General features: G+C 34.9%; 1 protein-coding gene across 2 annotated transcripts in view; it reads right to left on the bottom strand.

Moving 5' to 3' along the window:
* Positions 1-23,837, bottom strand: part of LOC139139741 (E3 ubiquitin-protein ligase UBR3-like) — a 49,397-nt gene that overhangs the window by 3,232 nt on the left and 22,328 nt on the right. For both annotated transcript variants that reach the window (XR_011553873.1, XM_070708606.1), the window contains exons 15-33: positions 23,582-23,729; positions 22,641-22,736; positions 21,807-21,944; positions 20,195-20,868; positions 19,754-19,845; positions 18,887-19,039; positions 16,483-16,616; positions 15,927-16,037; positions 15,463-15,666; positions 14,398-14,531; positions 13,562-13,644; positions 13,275-13,383; positions 12,360-12,457; positions 11,524-11,654; positions 9,444-9,542; positions 7,494-7,619; positions 2,161-2,349; positions 1,457-1,666; positions 499-638 (exon numbers count right to left, since the gene is read on the bottom strand). Coding sequence is in view for 1 of the 2 variants with exons in the window: in XM_070708606.1 (XP_070564707.1) it covers positions 499-638; positions 1,457-1,666; positions 2,161-2,349; positions 7,494-7,619; positions 9,444-9,542; positions 11,524-11,654; positions 12,360-12,457; positions 13,275-13,383; positions 13,562-13,644; positions 14,398-14,531; positions 15,463-15,666; positions 15,927-16,037; positions 16,483-16,616; positions 18,887-19,039; positions 19,754-19,845; positions 20,195-20,868; positions 21,807-21,944; positions 22,641-22,736; positions 23,582-23,729 (3,069 nt within the window). In the remaining variant the exon portion in view is untranslated. The remainder of the gene's footprint in view (positions 1-498; positions 639-1,456; positions 1,667-2,160; positions 2,350-7,493; positions 7,620-9,443; positions 9,543-11,523; positions 11,655-12,359; positions 12,458-13,274; positions 13,384-13,561; positions 13,645-14,397; positions 14,532-15,462; positions 15,667-15,926; positions 16,038-16,482; positions 16,617-18,886; positions 19,040-19,753; positions 19,846-20,194; positions 20,869-21,806; positions 21,945-22,640; positions 22,737-23,581; positions 23,730-23,837) is intronic.

The following is a 23,837-nucleotide window of genomic DNA, read 5'->3' as shown; positions in this document are numbered from 1 at the left end:
TAAACACACATAACTGTAAAATGTCAACAAGTTAACAACACAATACATTTACTTTTTCGTGAAATCTTGTGATGAAAGTCAAAATAATATACAGATGAAATATCCCAACACTATGACTAGCACACACTACAGAAATGGGCTCTAAAAACAAATTTGGTTTTGAACCTTTGAATAATATGACTCTATAAAATCACAAGTTTCTTGACAAACTCTTCCTGCAGTGTAGTTTATATTTATGCAGTGATTTAATAAGGCTGTGCACTGTCAAAATATTTGTTTCATTTAAAGTAGCTGATGTTGGTTGTTATATTCCAATCATGCTAAAACTAATTCACACAAATAACTTTGACCAAGCACTTGAATTATGGTTCTCTCATGGAGAATGGGCTTATACTTCCATCACTACAACAATATGTGACTGTTGAATTTGTACTGTTACTTGAAAGGTCAACCTTGAATCTTTGATTGATATCTTGATTTATGGAATCTCTGACATACCTGAGGTCACGATCTTCTTCACCATGGCTATCCAGGTAGAGTGACCCCCAAGCACATGCCCTTTGACCCCTAACAATTATAACTGTAGATGAATTGACTCCAAGATAGAGGGCAGTACCAGCACCACAATTGATAGCATGCTGAAATCAATTGATAATATTTACATCTGTGAACTCATTTTTATGGTGAGTTATCATTTGTAACTGTTAAAAATACTCATGTTTTATCGGACTGCACACATAATTTTGACATCTCTTGTAATTTCCACTAATAATTGGTGTGTTTATCTTGAGATATAATGTCACTGGGTTTTTGCTTGAATTTCTGTAACGAATCCGGTCTTACCTTGGCATTGCCAGCTTAAAGGTATACAGTCACCCGTAATCTAAATATGACCATATATGGTCCAAGGGGCGTTCCTTAGTATTCAAAATGCCTATGCAAGGGCGCTGTTTTTAAAAAGCAGCCACCCACTTAAAATCTGTGATTGTTAGATTTTGTCTTTCCATAGTAACTGTGGCAAGAGTGGAACAGATGACAGTATACCTTTAACCCTCACTCTGACAAACTATGCTTTACAAATTTATTCAGTATTACATGGAAAATGTGCCATGATACAAGATACATTTGATATACCAGCAATAGCTGTAAACAGCAGAGTAACATCAAGCATTCAATGTCACTAAACTAAATAAATATGTACATGTATGCTTCAAGGTAAGGTTTTTTGACTGATAAGAATTTAGACAAGGTGAAAGATAAAAGATTTGTTTTATCCTGGCTAAGACATGCATCATCATAATAAAATTGCTGACAATTTTTAAATTCAATTCAACATTTCTTGTTTCCTCTGACTACATATACTTTGTGTCTTGAGCAATACCCATTGAACAATGAATTTGAAACCCACAGAACAATGAATTTGAAACTTGAAAAGAGAGTATATGAAAACAATCACCTGTACTGATTCCAGTATACTCTGTTGTCTGCAACACTCTGATTTCAGACAAACCATTGCACCACAAACTAAACACACTGCTGGGTCTTTGGGAACTTGACAACAAACATGACATTGTCGTTTTCTGTAGTATTGAAATATCTTATCATAGTTCTGTGGCAGTTCCAGTAACCTTGGCGCATAGAATGTTGGATTGTACAACAGTAGATTCTGTGAAGGCAAAATGCATGTTACCACAATATTTGTAGAATTGCGTCTTCATAAACACAACTATCAGTGAATTATCCAAACAATTCAAATCACTCCCTAATGGAATTCTGCTGCTGATGCATTTAACGCAAAATATAAACTGAAATTCAAAGCATTTATGTATGTTCACCTTGGAGATTAAATCCACATAGCATTATGGATTGCGGAACCCTGTAAATTTAGGATGTTTCTAAAGGGCGGTACTCCAGTAAATGTTTCTCTAGCGTTGCACACTGTTTTTCAATGCCATGGTAATATAGCTATAGTTTACAGAGCATCTACCAATGTTTACCAAGATTGGTAAATGTTCAACACAATCATTTTGGTGAATGTATCCTTTTGAAAATTCACCCCATATCCACATGTAATACCCTCCAGTTTCTAATGACTAGAGTTCTAAAAGTTTTTATGTCACACTCTTGTCTCCTTAAAATTTATGATGTAAAACTACCAACCTTGCCTGTCTGTTGCAGTTTCTTCACAAATCTGGCCAGTTCCTCACACCATACTTTGATAACAGTGTTTGGATCACTGTGAACAAACTGCAGACATCGTAGACTGTACACCGTTTGTCCCTTTGTTGGTAAGTCCTTACCCACCAAGCCCAGGTAATTGACCAACACTTCAAATTCTAAGTCAACATTCTGTGTGAACAAACAACAAAACTGTTATTATTATGTGCATAATGCATGAAATCATAAATGGAGTTGAAATCTAGATAGTGTTATGATTCACATCATTGAATAGGTGATTGATAATTCATCTTTGTGTAGGACTCAGGAATCTAAGTAAGGTAATGATTAAATGCTGGCTAAGACTTAGTTCATGTTGGTGATTGTGTAACATAAAGTAATTTTAGCAAGTTATTGCATGTTAATGTTACTTTCGGTATGAAATGCTTTGACTGAAATGACCACAATATGATCCTGCATCATGGTATCTGCACTTGTATGATCATGGGGTAAAAACACTTGTTAGTGCATTTGAGAATGTAGTGAGTGAATGATACTGGCAGTACGTTTCTCCTGAAATGACCAAGTTGGGAAGCTTGCATGTCCTGCCATGCATCATAGGTGGCTGGATGGACTGTGTACTGAGTTACATGAAAACATATACAGGATGATTGACAGGCCTTTCATCAACCAGTTCAATACTAATTAGCTTTGCATATATTTTAACTTTGCTACTGTTATCAGCTTATCAGGTGAACGGCAAATGCAAAGTCACAGCAGCTTCAACTTAACTTACATCAAAAATGGCAACAAGTCAGTTAAAAGACTGGACTCTAGGATCAATTGGTTGGTCAACATTGATCATACATGATCACAAAGATGCGCAGACATTACTTTGCGTTTTCGGTGGAGGGGACATAACAGGGGTCATACTGATTTTCGTTGGCACGGTCGCATCAAAAATTTTGCTACAGCAAAGTTGTAAAGTCACAAGAATTTTATGCTTAGGGTCATGAAGTCACTTGTTACTCTTCCCATTATGCAAATAACTATGGTGTCATCTTATGGATAGTCAATTTCAGAACAGACATGTAATCTTATTTATAATTCATAGCAATGCAAATACTGCAAGATGAAAAGTCTGTGAATGTCATGATGTCTCTGCTACATCACGGTCTGAAAAAAAACCCCAAATCAGTGATGTCTATAGTAAGTCAGTGATACCTTACCCAAGTCAGTGATGTCTATAGTATGTCTGTGATGCCTTACCCAAATCAGTGGTGTCTACATTAAGTTCAAGATAACCTACCTAAGTCAGTGATGTCTATATAATTTGGTTATACCTTACCCAAGTCAGTGATGTCTATAGTATGTCAGTGATGCCTTACCCAAATAAGTGATGTCTATAGTAAGTCAGTGATACCTTACCCAAGTCTGTGATGTCTGTAGTAAATTGCTGATACCTTAGCCAAGTCAGTAATGTCTATAATATGTCAGTGATGCCTTACCCAAATCAGTGGTGTCTATGGTAAATCTGTGATGCCTTACCCAAATCAGTGGTGTCTACATTAAGTTCAAGATAACCTACCCAAGTCAGTGATGTCTATAATAAGTCAGTGATGCCTTATCCAAATCAGTGATGTATATAGTAAGTTCATGATAACCCTACCTCAGTCAGTGATGTCTATAGTAAGTCAGTGATGCCTTACCCAAGTAAGTGATGTATATAGTATGTCAGTGATGTATATAGTACGTCAGTGATGTGTTATCAAAGTCATTGATTTTTCAATTAACCCTTTTAAAAATAAGTATAATAAACTGTTCACTGGGACTGCATGTGCAATTTTAAGCAAGATAAATAAACGTTTGTCCAAACATAAAATGGCGCCCTCATGCAAATAAAGCAAAAACACTGTATGTCGTGCATATATGCATTGGAATCTTCACAGAAACAACAGGGTAGTCCAATATAACGCATAGTGCTGAATGTTTTCCACTGGAACATCGTATGCTGGTTTTCTTCTTAATATTACCAGTTTTTAAAAATGGCGGGAAATCAAAATAACAGTTAATGGGGCGCTGCACCCAACACAGCGTATTTTGCTCAAAAATCAATTTTTTGCAAATATTCATTCAATTTTAATAATTTTGTCAACTCAAGATTAATTAATTGGTTGGGTTCACCTTTTAACTTGTCAATTAGTCTTAAGTTGTGTGATGAAGAAGTGTTAATTTATGTTAATGTATGTAAATATCCCAATTTCCTGGCTTCTTTTTCCTCCCAATTTCAAAATCTCCAAAGAATTTAACTCTACTCTGGCTGGGTCAAATTTTCTGAAATTTTCATGTTATGTTCTTTAAATGCTATATAACAAAACAACTATTTTGTTTGGAAATAAAGTTCTTACATTTTGAATAAGAAGTTTTTTAATTTTGCTAATCATGATTTTTCTGGTTGTCAGTCAACATAGAATATTTGCAAAAAATTGAGTTTTGAGCGAAATACGCTGTGTTGGGTGTCAGTAATTCAACCCTTGCCATTCTAGAATGAGGATAGATAATGCAAAATAAAATAGTAGTTTTTTAGCTCCGCTGTCAGCGACGCGGAGCTTATCAAATAGGTTGATTTTCCGTCGTCGTCCGTCGTCGTCGTCGTCCGTCGTCGTCCGTCAACAATTGCCTTCTCCTCTGAAACCGCAAGTCCAATTGCTTTGAAATTTTATATGCAGCTCACTTGGGGTGACCTCACTTAAGTTTGTTCAAATCATAGTGAAATTTGCATATTTGTATTTTTGGGGCATTTTTTGGTGTTTTTGGTAAAAAAATCTTCTCCTCTGAAACCGCTTGTCTGATTGCTTTGAAATTTGATATGCAGTTTACTTAGGGTGACTTCAGACAGATTTGTTTAAATTGTGGTGAAATTTGCATATTTGTATTTTTAAGGCAATTTTTGCAATTTTTGGTCAAAAAATGTATTTCTCAAAAAGTACTGGTCTGATAGTTTTGAAATTTGGCATACAGGTTTCTATAGATGAACTAAGTAATATATATTGAATTTCTGATGAAATCTGTAATTTTGTATTTTTGGGGCAATTTTTGCCATTTTTGGTCAAAAAATGTGTATTTCCAAAAGTACTCATCTGATAGCTTTGAAACTTGGTATACAGGTTCCTACAGATGAACTAAATGATATTTATTGAAATTATGATGAAATCTGCAATTTTGTATTTTGGGGGCAATTTTTGCCACTTTTGGTCAAAAAATGTGTATTTCCAAAACTACTCATCTGATAGCTTTGCAGTTTGGTATACAGGTTCCTACAGATCACCTTAATGATATTTATTGAAATTATGATGAAATCTGCAATTTTGTAATTTTGGGGCAATTTTTGCCATTTTTGGTCAAAAAATGTGTTTCTCAAAAAGTACTGGTCTGATAGCTTTGAAATTTGGTATACAGGTTTCTACAGATGAGCTAAGTAATATATATTGAATTTCTGATGAAATCTGTAATTTTGTATTTTTGGGGCAATTTTTGCCAATTTTGGTCAAAAAATGTGTATTTCCAAAACTACTCATCTGATAGCTTTGAAATTTGGTATACAGGTTCCTACTGATGAACTAAATGATATTTATTGAAATTATGATGAAATCTGCAATTTTGTATTTTGGGGCAATTTTTGCCACTTTTGGTCAAAAATGTGTATTTCCAAAACTACTCATCTGATAGCTTTGCAATTTGGTATACAGGTTCCTACAGATCACCTTAATGATATTTATTGAAATTATGATGAAATCTGCAATTTTGTAATTTTGGGGCAATTTTTGCCATTTTTGGTCAAAAAATGTGTTTCTCAAAAAGTACTGGTCTGATAGCTTTGAAATTTGGTATACAGGTTTCTACAGATGAGCTAAGTAATATATATTGAATTTCTGATGAAATCTGTAATTTTGTATTTTTGGGGCAATTTTTGCCATTTTTGGTCAAAAAATGTGTATTTCCAAAACTACTCATCTGATAGCTTTGAAATTTGGTATAGAGGTTTCTATAGATGAACTTAATAATATTTATTGAAATTATGATGAAATCTGCAATTTTGAATTTTTGGGTCAATTTTTTCCATTTTTGGTTAAAAAATGTGTTTCTCAAAAAGTACTGTTCAACAGCTTTGAAATTTGGTATACAGGTTTCTATAGATGAACTAAATTTGATCTTTTGAAATTATGATGAAATCTGCAAATTTTATTTTTTGGGGCAATTGTTGCCATTTTTGGTCAGAAAATTTTATTCTCCAAAAAACTACTCATCAGATAGCTTTGGTTGACATGTTCTTAGGGATGATCCAATGTGATATATTCAAAGTACAATGAAATCTTCTATTGTGTATTTTTGCAGCTATTTTAGCCACTTTTTTCTGGCCACTGCATTGAGCTATCAAAGATTTCCACCTTCATCAACATGTGTCAAAAATAGTTATTCTCTACATTAACACAGTGGAGCTATATCGGCCGCTAGGTCGCTTGTTTCTACATATAGTCTTCTTTTAAGTGAAGTATTACATTTCAGAAAATAGCATCAACTTTTTTACTTAAATTAATTTTTATCGTTAATACCAAAATTGAGGTTTTTACCCCAAATATACACCAAATTCATCCTTTGAGTAAACTACTGCTATCATACTAAACTTTAGAGTCTCTGCTTTTTGAAAATATATATTATTCAGGGGTTTCCTTGTCATTTTTGATGAGAAATATTGCTTTGAAAAAAACTGTTGGCGACATGCAGCTCCATCTTAAAATTTAAATCTACTTGTCCAATTTTTCAGCAGTAGAAGGCTATATCCTTTAAATTTGTAGAATTTACAGAAAACCAGAGAAAATAGAAAGCCCTTTTCAGGTCAACAAATTTCAAGAGTTACAGCTACAGGGGCTTTAATGGTGTGGTGTTTGTGCACTGTGGTTGTATAACGTCTTGTACTGACATAACATGTGAGAAGTCAGCCTGAATGGTATGGAAATAGCCTGCTTTTCCAGGGGAACCAACTGAATGATATGATGCTTTTTCCTACTCTAACCCTTGTTCACTCTACCATAGGCATGTGAAAATTATTCAAATCACACTCAAATAATGACAGCTAACCCATCCCAAAAAATGGGCAATTTTCCTGCCAAATACCTAGCAGGATTATGACTCTGGCATGTAATCTTCTGCATACACATATTAGAAGGCTAGTTTCTACCCAGTTGGTAGGATAGCTTGTAACATACCAGGCAGGAAGATGGTTTAATGAGGTAATGACTTGCCAAAGTCATTGATAGATCAACAAAATCACTAACCTGACACGGTGGCAGATCATCTTGGAAGATGAAATGTTGCAGCAACGCAGCAATTCTGAGAAATGGAAGGCATTGCTCCTGTATAGCATTCTCAACACTCTGAGGTGACCATACTGACTGGCATATCTGTACCAACATATATAGAACAATTATAGTAAAAATACACTTCAAATATACATGTGACAAAATGACAAGACAAAATGTCAACAAAATCTCCTTTTACACCTTTAACATGCAATGTACAGTAGATTGTCCTCTGATATAGCTTGTATGATGCATAAATATCATTACGACGTATGGAGTATGAGAAATTAATTATTAAAATACAGATATCAGTTTCACTGAAAACCTATACATGACAGTATTGATAAATATGTCAGCTATCAATTGTCTATTGAGATCTGCGAAATACGTGATAGCATTATTTCTTAAACATTTTTAGCATCAAAATGGAAAGGCACGGTGATGTTCTAATAACTGATAGTCTTTTTAGTTATCTGCTAAATACGGCAACTTATTTCAAGAGTACTTATTGATATTTACACATCTGACAGTCTTGAAGGAATATCTGATGACACAGATGGTAACATGAGGAATTGAATACTTTTGTACAAACATTCCATGTTACAAATGTTATATTATCAATTGTTTTCCAGTATATTTTACGAAACCAAATGGTATATTTTCAACTTCCTACTGCACAGTAAATATGTCACTTTAGCCCTGCTAAAATACAATTTTGCCATTAATTTACACAATAACAAAACTTTAAAAGACAATAAAATAAGGAAGTCATACTACAAGGGGTATCATCTTTGTCATGACAGTACCATTTACGCATCGATTATTTTCCAGTGTGTGATCTTGTTGATTAAATGCAGAATCCAATGATCAACTTACACACTACAAAGGTTTATCAATGATTCCAAGGATATTTTCATCACGATGTAGATAACAAAATCATATATCTTTAACTTAATATTATATATGGCTCAGCCCTTGGTGTCGCGCCAGGGGTTAAATAAGATTAGAAATGTTATTTGTATTGATTCATAATTAGTAATAGTAAAGGATGAAATAGAATTAATTGTTACTTGCTGTATACGTTTGTACGACAACAATGCCCAGTTTACCCCAGACTCTGATGAAAACAGTTCATGTACATGATACACCGCTTAATGTTTAAAAATGATGACATAATATTGGCAATTTTTATCATGATAACTCCCCATTGTGTTTAACAAAGGATGTATTGTGCCATCATTATCGTTGTAAGAGAAACTGCACAGCCCAACTTCCACTTGCCAGCTGAAAACAGGCAATTTTTCCATCTAGTTATTGACACAGACGGCGCTTTCCAAAATTCAATCCCAGTATTCTTTGCGTATGTCCTCGTTTATATCATATGCAAGACAGTTTTCTCTCTTTTTCTATTTTTTAGGCGTGATAGTAACTATATTTTGTATCAGTGACATGGTGGATAACAATACTTACTTGCTATATAAAAGAGATATATTTTATTAATGGCGTGTTATAAAATAACACTTTGCAAATTTTGTATTTATTTATCAGGGCTCAAAAAAACATGGCGGCGCCCATGAAAGTCGGGTACACTTCCGGTTACTTGCACAGTATATTATGAATCTGTGCATGTGTAGTCAGTAAGCTGCTGGCGCGACTATTACAATAATGCAGTGACTATATAGCGATATTTTGACTTCTTTATTGAACAACCTATCCAGTAACTACCATTATATCTTTCATACAGCTTTATCAAATACATCTTGACCAGCACTGTTAAAAATCTGTTGCTTTTCTCTCATTAAATTCTATAAACTTAAATCAACTTTCACCATAGCCCTTATGAAAAAAGTTGTTCTCTTTAGAAAGTTGCCGATATCTACAAGTCCACAGAGTAAGGTAAGCCACTGTGAAACACAGACTACTTACAGCAATGCCTGGTAACATATCAGCATCAAGATACAGCCAGCTGGGAGACAACAGTGTTATCACATGACTCATCAGACCCTCCAATGTCATACCATGGCTCTGAAAGAGAAAATGATGAGACACATTCAAATCTTCAAGAAACATGTCATTGTTGGTGACACAGGTCTATGCTATGACTTGGACAGTGGCTGAAAGTCTAGTGACATAACCCTGCTATCAATGTGAAGTAGCTATTTGATATTGCTGTCTACCAGAACATGTATTGTGTATGACAGGGTTTAAAATTAAGAATTTTACAACCAAAAAGATGGTGTTTCTTTGCTTGTGAACAACAAACAAATCATGTTAGAGCTAACAGGCACTGTGAAAGAGAAGAACTCCCTGTGGTGCTGGTAGAAACTTAAACAAGATTTATTTTTGAGCTAGATATGTCAAGATGTGTGAAAGCAGGTCAAAGATAAGCCAAAATTGAGATAAAGTAATACTTTAATTGGTAATATAGGGGAAGGTGGCATCAACATGATTGATATTTTTTCATTGTATAATAACGGCATATAGAATTTCATGGATTCAACGTTATCTTTCTGACTCTGTCAATCATCCATGGAAGCTATTTTTTCCTACTTTACAAAAGATACTGGAAATGAGTTAATTTTCCACTGTAACTATGATGTTAAAGTGTTGCCTATTCGGCTTCAAAAGTTCTATGAAAGTATCCTCCACTCCTCAGTGGAGCAGGTTATTTGGAATAATGCAAATATTCTTCTTGATAACAAATCTGTTTTTCATCCATATCTGTACAAAAAAGGTATTATTTATTTATCTGATATTTTTGGGAACAATGCTAAATATAAAAATCAAGCTAATCTTAAAGTTCTTGGATGTAATTTAAACCATTTTATGTTTTTGTTGGGTATTCTTGATGCTATTCCATTGAAGTGGAAAAATTGTGACCCTGTGCTAGTAAGACCAGTATTGCCAATCGGAATCTTTCTCAAAACAAAGTTTGTTTGCTTTAATATCTAGCTGCAAAGTATTACTTTGCAGCTAAAGAGATATTAGAAAGCATCTTTCATCCAATTATTTCATACCAGCAAAATGTAAACTTTATTTCTCACGTTTGTTCACCATTGATACGGAGGAATGGGCAGAAATTTTTTTGTTACCTTTTAAAGTGTCTCTAGAATCTAAATTACAAGACTTCGTACACAATTTGATTTATACAAACAGAAAACTGTACAGAATGAACCCTCCTAGTACAAAGAGTAGTCTTTGCATCTTTTGTGAACAAGTAGAAGAGACCTTGACGCATCATTTTGTTGAATGTGAGAGTATCCAGTGTATTTGGAATGGTTTCATTTTGATATGGGGTGCTTCGACTGAAGCCCCAAAGAAACTATCTGCTAAACAAATTTTGCTGGGTGACACCTCTTTCTCGGATCTTATGAATCATCTGTTATTGATAGTAAAGAAAACAATTTTTAACTGTAAAATAAAGAAGATGATCCCTTCTTTAACATTAGTTAACTTAAATATTAAAACTTCACGGCAGAAATGAGAGATATAGAAAGTTTTTAGACAAATGGTCTGATTTTGAAGTATGACTCCTCTGTCAGAAGAAGAAGTCTTATGTATGTGTATGTATTTTCTTTCTTTTTTTTTCAACTAAGTCTTCTGTTGTAAAGAAAAGGAAGAGCTCAAAATAAAAATATATGTTAAAAAAAATTGAGATAAAGTACAAGGGTAGTTTACTGTTCACGGTCTGAATTGACATCATACATGACTTCATAAGACTCTTCTTGCAACACATAAAAACACTCTATCTTATTGTGGTTGCTGAGATGTATGAATAAAGTTCAAAACTCAAACTTTCAAATTTTTGGGAAACTTAAACCATAAGTTTTCCCTAGCTTGGTCTGCACAAAATAAAAGAGACAAATATTTATGAACATTGAGCACACATACATGATCAACATTTTTTATAACTGGCACTCTTTAAGTTTTTACTTGGAAAAATTGATAGAGATGTAATACTTCTGGTAAAATCTGTTGTTTTTACACTACTATTGTGAGCACATACCTCTGTCTTCAATCTATTGCCATTTTCTTGCCACGCTATTCTCTCTCCCTCTGGAAATCTACAGCTGATAATAGCCAATGACTGGATGTACAGTAGTGAATACAGTGTTTTCACTATGCAAATATAGTGTTCTAATGGTGAAAATATAAAGAAATCAATATTGTTACCGCCACATGCATAAACCAAAGAGCCAAAATGACCACAACAACAGGAGTTCTTGGTCTTTACCTGTATCTTTCTTGGAAAGGAATAACATGCTTTTACAAGCTGGGCTTGCAAGTTGTAAGGAATGAAATGTTTGTTACAAGCTGGGCTTGCAATTTGTAGGGAATGAAATGTTTGTTACAAGCTGGGCTTGCAAGTTGTAAGGAATGAAATGTTTGTTACAAGCTGGGCTTGCAATTTGTAGGGAATGAAATGTTTGTTACAAGCTGGGCTTGCAAGTTGTAAGGAATGAAATGTTTGTTACAAGCTGGGCTTGCAATTTGTAGGGAATGAAATGTTTGTTACAAGCTGGGCTTGCAATTTGTAGGGAATGAAATGTTTACATCCTAATTTCATTTCACTTTGTATACAAAAATTTACAAAGTTCTGTAAAATAAAACTGAAGTCATATATGAAGATAAAGTTTAGATATCCATAATTTCTAATTTTAAATATAATTTGTGATTTACCAATTCATAATGGCTCCACACAAAGTCATGAATTCCCATTTGCAAAATTCTCTGCCTAAAGGACATGATTTGTGAAGAATCTGCAGCAGAGAAAAAGAACGTCCTTCAAAGACTGTAAAACTGAATTGAATGAGAATGTATCCTGAACAGTTTGATACTGACCTTTGGGAAGAGGCTGAGGTAATGATAGAACAAACTGGAGCAACATTGAGGTCACATCATGATACAGTAAGGGAACTTCTTTCTTGTCAGTCATCAAACTGCAAAGCAACCATGCATTAGCATTATCTTCCTGGATTCTGCTTTAAATATTACGTGGTACTATGAACATTTTTTGAATTTTGAAGGAAAAACATTTAGCCTTACAGGACATGCTTGTGTCCTTCTGTATCCAAATGCAGCTTGGAAAGTCTTGTGAAGTAGATGATTGTAATTGGATGGACACTTAGTAACTTGGTTACATTCTTGTTGAGGTTGTTCACAATAGATAAAACACCACTTAAAGAAGTCATGTGACAAGGACTTGTAGCTGCGTAATATCACACAAAGTATGACATGGAATGTAACAAACTGTCATCATAGAAACATTCAATGTTACACAACACACTAAACACTCATTGCATGCTGTGATTTGCTAGAACAAAACATAAGTACAAGAAGGCAGATAAGAATAATACAAAAAATATATATCACTTTGACCACTCTTATTCAACCTTCCCTATTTGTTTGGGAATTTATTTTTGATTTTACCTTTTATACTTTGACAATTGGTTGAAATAAGAATTTCTCAAATTTCAATTAATTCTACCGGATGATTAAGCTATCAAAAATTATATTCAGTTGATAAATGACCAATATTTCAAGGTATTGAAAATGTTGGTTTGGTCAGAACAAAAACATTACATTTCAGTCAAACCACAGTACGCAATCAGCCAAGTACATAAAGGCAGAAAGTGTCATCCCAAATAGCTGTAAATGGCTTTAAGATTGGGTTTTATTTCATCACCTGAACATTTTCAGCAAAGGGGAAATGTTCTCACTCAGACAAGCATACACAGAAGTATGGCTGTCACATACCTTTTCTTATCTTTGTTTCCATATATTTGAGTTAATCTAGACCATCTTGGTAGTAGTGGTAATTTCACAACTATCCTACAATGCATTCCCAAAACATCAAGCAAGGACCCTGAAAACAAACACAATTTAAATTTTCATGAGTCACCATTAACAGTTGGGCTTTGGTTTATAAAAAAATTGAAATAACTGATACACATGGTATCGGTTCTGATCTGTCATGGCATCTTACCAGACAAGACACATAGCTGCTGTGAGTGGTCAATTATTTTGGTACTTGTACTACTCACCAATACAGGATCTCTTCTGTGGTGTACGTGAGGTTGATACCAGATTGCCACCTCTCTTGACAAGTTCCAGTTCAAGATTTGTCCTGGAAACAAAGTGTACAAATTACTACAAATTACAGATTGCAACTTATGAAAATTATTATGTGCAGCATAAATGATGAAACAATCTTTCTTGTCAATCTGACCAAAATGTGAATTCCACTGAAAGCATAGGCTGTTTGTATTGAAACAAACTCAGCAAATCTACCAGACAGTTTAGAGGACATACTGACATACTGTGACATACTGTATACTGTGAAACATTTTGGTAATTGAAATTGGAATGTTTTATCACCAGACTGCACAATTTATATTCTACATGAAGAAATATTACAGATCTTATAAGATCTACTGTAACAGTTGTTTTGACAATACAGATAGGGTTATTTTAAATGATAATATAACTTCATTCAATGTAGATTCCATTACTTCATACAATGTAGAATGACAATTAATCTTTTATGAAAGTTTCAGAAATGTTATGGAATGTAAAACAGGAAATGTGTGATTAAATACTCACTTTTCTTAGAATGCAAAGTTGACAGTTTGATGTGAATTTTTAATAGGTTTTATGAGGTAGTACATAATGTATCTTTGTATTAAATAAAGTAAAAGGACTTGAATACCAATCTTCATGATATTAAACATGATCTTTCTTCAGAGACTTCTACAAAATGAATTTTCATAAAGCTTTCTTTTCTTTGTAAATGCTGTCACTGCTGAGGACACATCAACTTAGTTCTCCAAATTCAATAAAAATTCACTTTCATGAACATTCTGTACATGACTCAGCCTACCTTGCCACAGAATATATAAAGAGGAAAAGATTTTCAGGACACTGTGTCTTGCAGTAATTTGTAAACTTTGGATAGGTTGCATTTGTGATGTCCTCCATGACACAACTCATGGCTTTAGTTAATGCTGAAGATGTCTGCGAAAAAAGAAAGCCAATGTTTAATACTGAGACATTTTTTCTCATGTCAACTTTTTGTATCATTCTGTGGTGCTTGAAAGAAATGGGTATTGAAAACATTAACAAGCTAAGATCATAATTCAAAATGTACCTACGAATGAACTGAGTATTGCCTCTACATTTAAGGAGAATGTCAACTGTGTAGTATGTTATCTTTCTAATTTTGTTGGGTATTTGTTAACACAGCCTTACAAAGGTATTCTAATCAGCAAGCTTATTAGAGTATACTGTGACCTAAGAGACGCCTAATAGTTATGGATGTCACACCTACCATGAACTGCACAATTGTCTAAAAAATCCTTATCTCTTTGCAAAAGCAATATTTTAACCCGACCCAAGTACAATATGTGTAATACAGCATGTACCAAGCACTTATTATCCACCTTAGCCCAGGCTTAGTGTGAAGACCCCTGCCAGTCTCCAACCAACGGATCTAACTCCTGTCAATAAATTCCTTACAAATGTACTTTAAACTTTATTGTTAAGCTAGTAAGCATACCCATATTTAGAGAGACATCCATAAGGATAGGTGGAACTGTCCTGAACTTGACAATTTCAAATTAAGCTATAAACAGTACAAATAAACAAACAAACAAAGAGAAAGCCATAGCAGCTGCTGACCAGGTTTGATTAGCATCTGTACAGCCTATCTTGAAATAAAAATAAAAGTAGGCATTGAAATGTCACAAGAACTGTACCTGCAATCAAAGAGCTCAAATTAGGCTGTATATAAATTTAATTGATTGTGCAGACACTCTATGAATCAATGACATGGTCAATTTATCATAACTAAATCACCTCAAGCTAAGTGTGTCACATCACAATGTATTAAATGATTCACTTAACACATCACATACACTGGAAAACCAATTTATAATAAAAAACTTACTGGTATTGTTTGGGATGTATTCATAATGGACGCTAACTGTTTTGATACTGTCTCCATGTCTGTTTCCACAGGAACCATAGCCTGAGACATTGCTGTAGACTGTCTTGTACATGGTAACACAGCATTTGATAACTGTCTACATAACGGACATGTAAATTCTCCCTTCTCTACGGCCAAATTTTGAGTCATGTGGATTTGTTCCGTCTGTGTGATTAATAGTAATTGAATATATCTTCTTGAGAATTCAGTTGACACTTTCAGAAATGACTTTTCTATACCTCTACAAAAAGTATAATGTTTAACAACGTATGACTGACTGTCCATATTATATAATATTCGTATCAACATCACAGCAAAATACAATGAATGACAAGAAGAGGGCAAGGAACCAATGCTGTTTGATTTTCAAAAGAGATGACTTGTTATTAGTAATTTGTTTTGTGCTTGTACTGTGCCAAACTTACCCGTAGTGACTGCAAGTAGGATTTATGGCAATGTAAATGAAGATAATGACCACAGGTCTGTGTGTGAACACCTCCTTCCCAACCAATACTTACTGCTTGAAGACAAGATGCCTTAACAATAAAAGGAGAAAGAAAACACTTGTAACATTTTGACTTTAAGAAAATGACAGAAATACTAAAATTTATCACCTGAATAGCTTCAAACAATTTCATAAACACAGAATGATGGCTCTAACACTCAAAGATAAAGCAAGCTTTTCCTGATTCAAATTCTTTCACAGAAAATAAAAAATGGAGTTCATTATGTTAGTATGTCACATGGTCAGGTCATCTGGTCAGACAGACAGAGCAAGTTTGTTGTTCATGTTCACTGTGAGCTTTGATCTACACACCATTACTCCACAAATACTATTCTGACATCATGGTTCTCCATCGATTTCCATGTTAGAAATTACATTGCATCATTCAAATTCAACCAATTCCATTGCACACATTGAGGCACTTTCCTAGATAAAAACTGATTTTTTTAAAACAAACAAGTTTGATTTGTACTTACATCATCAAAATACTTCTGTAAGGTGCTAAGTCTGACATCATGTACTGCACTACACAGATTACCTTGATAAAGGGTCATTCCATCACTCACAGGCAAATGACAGCTCTCAGGATTCTGTGACCTATGACCTAATACTGCAATTAAACCAATGGAAATTATGTTACCAATAGTAACACTATGCACTTTACCTAATCATGGAGCGAAGCACATTGTATTGATGAGGAGTTTTATGATACGAAGCTGACCACTCAGTATATCAACTCATCCTGTCAGGGTTTGTGTGTTACAATGAACTTGAACTCCAAAGATCTATGAATATTGTAGTTTCTATGACTTGCACACTGGATAAAAGTAATGTCATTGATCTGTTTGACATTTTTGATACTAGGAAGCAAAACAATTGCTCCCTATTCTCATAGACTCAGGATTTTACAGTCAACAGTCAAACAAAAATGTCTCTTCAATGATAAGATACATCAGAATTGATTTGTATCACGAAATATCAAGAAATACATGTAATCTAGCATAAATAAACTTCAGCAAGTCTAGTATCAGTCGAGACTGGCTCAATCGGTTTCCGTCATTTGTTACTGTACGATCCAGTTTTAGTGTTACGTAGACTGCACCATTCCTCATTCAATACAACTCTTTTCTGCAGATCACTCAAAAAATTTCACTACGCACTTGAACGCAAGGGATGTTGCAGTTACGCATTGATGGGCTTGTTTTCCTTTGTCAGCTATATTTTGACGACAAGTTATGCTGAGAATATGATTGGTTCAATTGAAAGTGATGTGACAGCACTAAAACTGCCTCTGATACTTGATTGGATTGCAGTAAAATTTGTCATTAAATTCATGGGATATTTTGACTGATCAAGATAACATCAGCAGACACATTGGCAATACTGTGCAGTGGAGGGAATGCACTCAAAACTTCAAGTAACGCCACTCAACAGTAATGCTTATTCAATAGGTATTTTGGGGTCACAGCCTTTGGGGTCATTGCTTTGTGAACACTTGAGTGAGCGAGTACACGTTGAATAATCACATACTGAGAAATGTCTTTAAAAAAAGTTCAGTTGCAAAATGCAACTAACCTAAATCCTTTAGTCCAAATCTCATAAAATTTGGTCACCTGCACAACTAAAATGGTCGCAACTTTGAGCCCTGTAATATGTCTGGAAAGCAATTTTGCTGAATCTACTTTCAACTTCATGGTAAATTTTACAGTACATACAATTTGCGACTTTGGTGATGTGTTCAATGAGGAGATCAGAGACATAAACCTTGATTACTGAATGTATGATATGTAGCATGGGATATATGGGCTGAATTGGAGATCTACAACTGGTGATGTAGCATGGGATATATGGGCTGAATTGGAGACCTACCACTGGTGATGTAGCATGGGATATATGGGCTGAATTGGAGATCTACCACTGGTGATGTAGCATGGGATATATGGGCTGAATTGGAGATCTACAACTGGTGATGTAGCATGGGATATATGGGCTGAATTGGAGATCTACAACTGGTGATGTAGCATGGGATATACGGGCTGAATTGGAGATCTACAACTTGTGATGTAGCATGGGATATACGGGCTGAATTGGAGATCTACAACTGGTGATGTAGCATGGGATAGATGGGCTGAATTGGAGGCCTACCACTAGTGATGTAGCATGGGATATATGGGCTGAATTGGAGACCTACCACTGGTGATGTAGCATGGGATGTATGGGCTGAATTGGAGGCCTACCACTAGTGATGTAGCACGGGATGTATGGGCTGAATTGGAGACCTACCACTGGTGATGTAGCATGGGATATATGGGCTGAATTGGAGACCTACCACTGGTGATGTAGCATGGGATATATGGGCTGAATTGGAGGCCTACCACTGGTGATGTAGCATGGGATATATGGGCTGAATTGGAGACCTACCACTGGTGATGTAGCATGGGATATATGGGCTGAATTGGAGGCCTACCACTAGTGATGTAGCATGGGATATATGGGCTGAATTGGAGACCTACCACTGGTGATGTAGCATGGGATATATGGGCTGAATTGGAGACCTACCACTGGTGATGTAGCATGGAATGTATGGGCTGAATGGAGGCCTACAACTAATGATGTAGCATGGGATATATGGGCTGAATTGGAGACCTACCACTAGTGATGTAGCATGGGATGTATGGGCTGAATTGGAGACCTACCACTGGTGATGTAGCATGGGATATATGGGCTGAATTGGAGACCTACCACTGGTGATGTAGCATGGGATATATGGGCTGAATTGGAGATCTACAACTGGTGATGTAGCATGGGATATATGGGCTGAATTGGAGACCTACCACTGGTGATGTAGCATGGGATATATGGGCTGAATTGGAGACCTACCACTGGTGGCTTGCAATAGCACTACCATGCCCATTGGATTTGCTTCAGTTGAAGGAGAACTCTGACCACAGATTACACAATCATATTCCTCTATTGTTGGTTTGGATGTCACTTTGACCTTGGCCTCTTCTGAACTGCCACATTCATCCATCACTGAAACAACAATGCAGACTTTCCTTGTGGAAATAGTTTTCTCAGTTTCTGCTTTCCACATTGCATTCAACACTTCTGTTGACACATTCACGAGAGTTGGCAATGCTTAAAGCAAAGGCTCCATAATAAATTAGTGTCTTCAATTTTTGGTTGGGTTATCAACAGTAGTGAATCAGCGTAGCTTGAGCATATGTAGTGTGAACAAATACTACATTAGTTGAGTGCCAATGAGTCACACACACCCGTATCACAACTATGCTACTTGATATCAACCCAACTTAGTCATAAATGTGATTATTCTTGTGTATACTTTGGAAATGAAAGCTGATAATTCCAAATGTGACAAGTTTGTAACTGCTATGTATTTATACAATGTTGTCAAAAGTCTACTGCCTGGCATTTATCTTTGCAATGTTCCATGGCTCATGTATCCATAACAGCAAGTCACATTTTTTCTACACTTAGGCATCTACATTTCGAACACAATGAAATTCACTTACATAGGCTTACCAATTTGAAAATGATGTTTGTTTCACTGTGTTATTAACAAAACAGCACAAAGTTGGCAACTGCAAAAGTTAGCATTAATGCATAAAGTTGGAAGTATTTTCCAACTCAGAAAAAACACATGAAACATTTCAGCAAGTGAAATGAACGCACAATAACAAAATTAACAATGCACAATTGTTGACTCTGAATATTATATTTTCTTACCATCAGATTCTAATGCTTGTTCCATAAATTTCTTCTGCCTTGATGCAAACTGAGCCAGCAGTTTCTGTTGTCTTTCTCGAGCTTTTCTTCTCCTGAAAGTAGAAGTCAAATCTTCCATGACAGTAAATTTTCTAGGTATTATTCATAAAGATTTGTGAAATGTACAGAGATGCCACCAACTGCTGGGTCAAAAGACAGCAATTTTAAAAGATAAACGCTCAGTCTCTTGGCCAAAATTTGCCATTATCTCTGAGTGTCATGCTGCTTCTTTATCTACACTTGCAAATATATGACAAACAATAGCTGTTCCTGATACAACTGTGTTGTGTTTTAAACTCAACCAACTTACCGTAGGTCTTAAAAGTAATGAAATTAACCCAGGGTTATTCTGTACAACCAAATGGTAAATGTTTATTACAGAATCTACCAAGGTATTCTTACCTTTCACTAATTGAATTCTGTTCACTGTCATCACCATCATCTGTTGTTTCATTAACATGACATATCTCTTCCAAGAGTTTATTTGCTTCTGAGCTTAACCTTGACACTTTGTCAAGAAACAATTTGATGTAATATGGTCCATCTCCAACTTTCATACCAGTCACTTTACTGTCTGTGGATCTCTTTGATGGAGGTTTATAGGAATTTTCTTTACCACAGAGTCTGCTGTGTAATTTTACAAGCAAACTAAGAATGCTTTCATTGACTTGCACAACCTCTGTGTTAGGTAAATGTGACGTACCACTTGAAGTGAAAGAATTGTTTGACGTCTTTGGAATAGCACCAGAATCTGAATACTGTGCTGGTGTTGGAGCAGGTGTATGCATAGAGGGTGGTGCATGGGTTGCTGTAGATGATGCAGTACTATGACTGGCTGTTTCAGTTTCACTAGTGTCCATACTATCATCATCACTGGTGTAGTCTGCAAGGTTGCTACCCTGATGGGTGGCATTCCCCTGGGTATGTGTACCCTGTGGGTTGATGTTTCCCTGAGTCACAGCATCAGTTACGATGCCTGCACCACCAGCTAAAAGACCAGCAGGTGATAACAGAACAAAAACCTCATCATTCAGCAATGAATTTAACAGCTGATCTGCATTGGCTGTGGCATTTTCCTGTGACCATGGATAAAAACAAAGTGGAAAATTTATCAGTGTATTAAACATGAACCTGTCAATGATTTCATTTAAAACTCATTCACAGTATGACCTATGCATGAACTTTACAAGGCCAACAGCTGCGACTTTGATGTACTTTTCAATGAAAATAATGGCACAAACTGTTCATTGTCCACAAATATGTTGAACAGCCTTGAACCACAACACATCGTGTAACACCATGCTATAACATTATTATTGTTACCAAATGAATTCTACTCAAAAGTAAAATTCTGGGGTTAATAACATTGCACGTTACCAGCAAACAGGCTATGTGGATATATTGGTTAAAATGGCAACAGATAGGTTAAAATAATAATTCTCTGTAGACAGAACATGGCATCACATCTTTTGCACATAGACAACCATTTGAAGCACTGTGACAAGGTTGTGACTGTACAAATCCCCAATTTCAAACAAAATCCCCCTTAAAATAAACACAAACCATGTGCCATGTCCCCCTCTACAGTGAGATTTTGAGATATTGATATACACAGAGTATTGATAGTAGCATTTACCACTGTGATTGCTGCCTATGATGTAACATCACATAGTATTTCAGTATCTGCCAGGTTAAAGTAAATGACAAAACTAGCTTCCATTTGCAGAAAGATGTGCTAAAGTTGAAAGAGTATTAACTAGAGTTTGCCTACATATTGTAAAACTAAACTTACATAAATGAAGTGAAAATGATTTGTATGGGCTTCTAATATACCTTACTGGAAGGGTAAGAGCAAGAAACTGGAGACTATCTCTGATATTTGATTCGGGCAGGGTAATTTTATGAACATACTAGGAACAGGGTAACTATATGAACACACTAGGAACAGGGTAACTATGAACACTCTGGGGACAGGGTAATTTTATGAACACACTAAGGACAGGGTAATACTTACAACACTTGTTCGAGTTGGTTGTAGAAGTTTTGGTACAATGACTTCCTTGATAGTATGTGAAAGATTCGGTAATACGTAACTCATGGGAAACCAATCTTTAAACTGTTTGTCAAGAACTCTATCCAACACTTCTGTTTTCTGCAAACACACAAGGAACAACATTAAACTATATATTACTTTAACATGAATCTCTGAATGAAAAGTATAATGCAAGCTGATTTTCTATCCAATTGTTAGTCTAGGTATTTATCTGTCCCATGGTACATTTACAAAATCTCTGAAGACAGATACCATGTTTGTTAATACTCATCTATTATGTTGAATGTAGAGAACATAGTTATTACCGTAGATTTTGTCTTATGGCTACTGATTGGCTAAGATATCACTCATCTATACAGCAAAAGATACAGTGACTGACTTTGAAGCAACATACCTGAATTACCATACTGGTACATGTAGGGTTTATGCCTGAGATCAATGAACTATTCAAATGCAGTATAAAAGCATATTAAGAGTTCTATACCTTCACTGACTTTTAATAACAACAGAGTTGAATTTTTTGAACTTCTGTAGAAATAGAACTGGTTCAGTATACCATAACGGTGCCTTGAACACAAATTTACAAATTGACACATTAACAAAATGATGCAACATGTACAATTTTACATCCAAACTTTGTCAACACTTACAAGAAAGTTGTACATTATTTTACCGCTACCAGGACCTACTATTCAATGATATAATAGAATTTCCACAAAAAATGATCAATAGCTTTTCTGTCATTCAATCAGACAAATGATCATCACATCATAAAGACAATAATCAAATTATTACCTTTCTTAAAGGAAAGCTGGGGCAATCAACAGCCATATCTAGCAAATTTAATGCCATATAAATGGGTGGTTCTGGTACTGATTTGTTGTGTAAAGCCTATAGTTAGAAAAAGTAACATTATGTTAATTGTACTTTGTCTACTAATGATTATCTTAAAAAAATATCTGCAGTGTGATTGCTAAATTATTCATAAAAATACAACCTAAATATAATTTCTAAATCCTCTGATAGAATGATCACAGATTATAATGTAGGTCATGTACAGTAGACAACAGATTATAATGTAGGTCATGTACAGTAGACAACAGATTATAATGTAGGTCATGTACAGTAGACAACAGATTATAATGTAGGTCATGTACAGTAGACAACAGATTATAATGTAGGTCATGTACAGTAGACAACAGCATGATCTGAAAGGCTTTTGCAAATTAACATGTTCCCATGTCATGGAAAATAATACTCAATACAAGGTAGTAATACCTAATGATAAACACACTCCTTCATTTTTGAAAACTCACCTTCTCCAGCAGATCCAAATATTTTCAAAAAATTAGAAAGCTAAGAGACACACTGAATCTATGAATTATGCTTTTTTAATTTTTTTGATGTACCACATGCCAAGAATTCATCATCACAAAAATCAGGAAATATTTCAATCAAGTACTTTCTTGACTGTGATTGGGGATAAAATTAATTCTTAAAATTAAATTTCTTAAATCTTTAATTTCTTGAAGTACAGTAACAACACCTTTTGACAACACTCCCTAAACTAGACTGAATAATCAATTCTGTGATTTGTCAGTACAGAGCTTTAAATAAAGTTGTAAAGTGCAATGTTATTGTTTAAATTTTTAAACAGAAATTTGCTGGTTATCAACAATGCACTTCATGAGATTATATCTGTGTGTGACTGAAAAAGTAAAGATGTAAAATCATACCTTGTATAATATTGTGAATAAAATACCATGTAGAGTTCTGCAGTGTAATACTCTTCTTAAACTTGTAAATTCTCTATGAATAATTTTGAGTGGTTGAAATGGAGGCCAAGGAGATCCACTACCACTAAACTTGTTGGCATTTTTCACACTGTAATGATAAAGTGATAATTACAACTTAATTTGTAATTCAACAATGTTGTTACCTGCAATTTCACAAATTTTCTTTGTGCTGTAGTTTATAACATATGGATATTAT

The sequence above is a fragment of the Ptychodera flava genome, chromosome 9 (genome assembly GCF_041260155.1).
Source record: "Ptychodera flava strain L36383 chromosome 9, AS_Pfla_20210202, whole genome shotgun sequence".
In the NCBI taxonomy this organism is placed as follows: Eukaryota; Metazoa; Hemichordata; class Enteropneusta; family Ptychoderidae; genus Ptychodera; species Ptychodera flava.
This window is presented reverse-complemented; position numbering and strand designations above follow the sequence as displayed.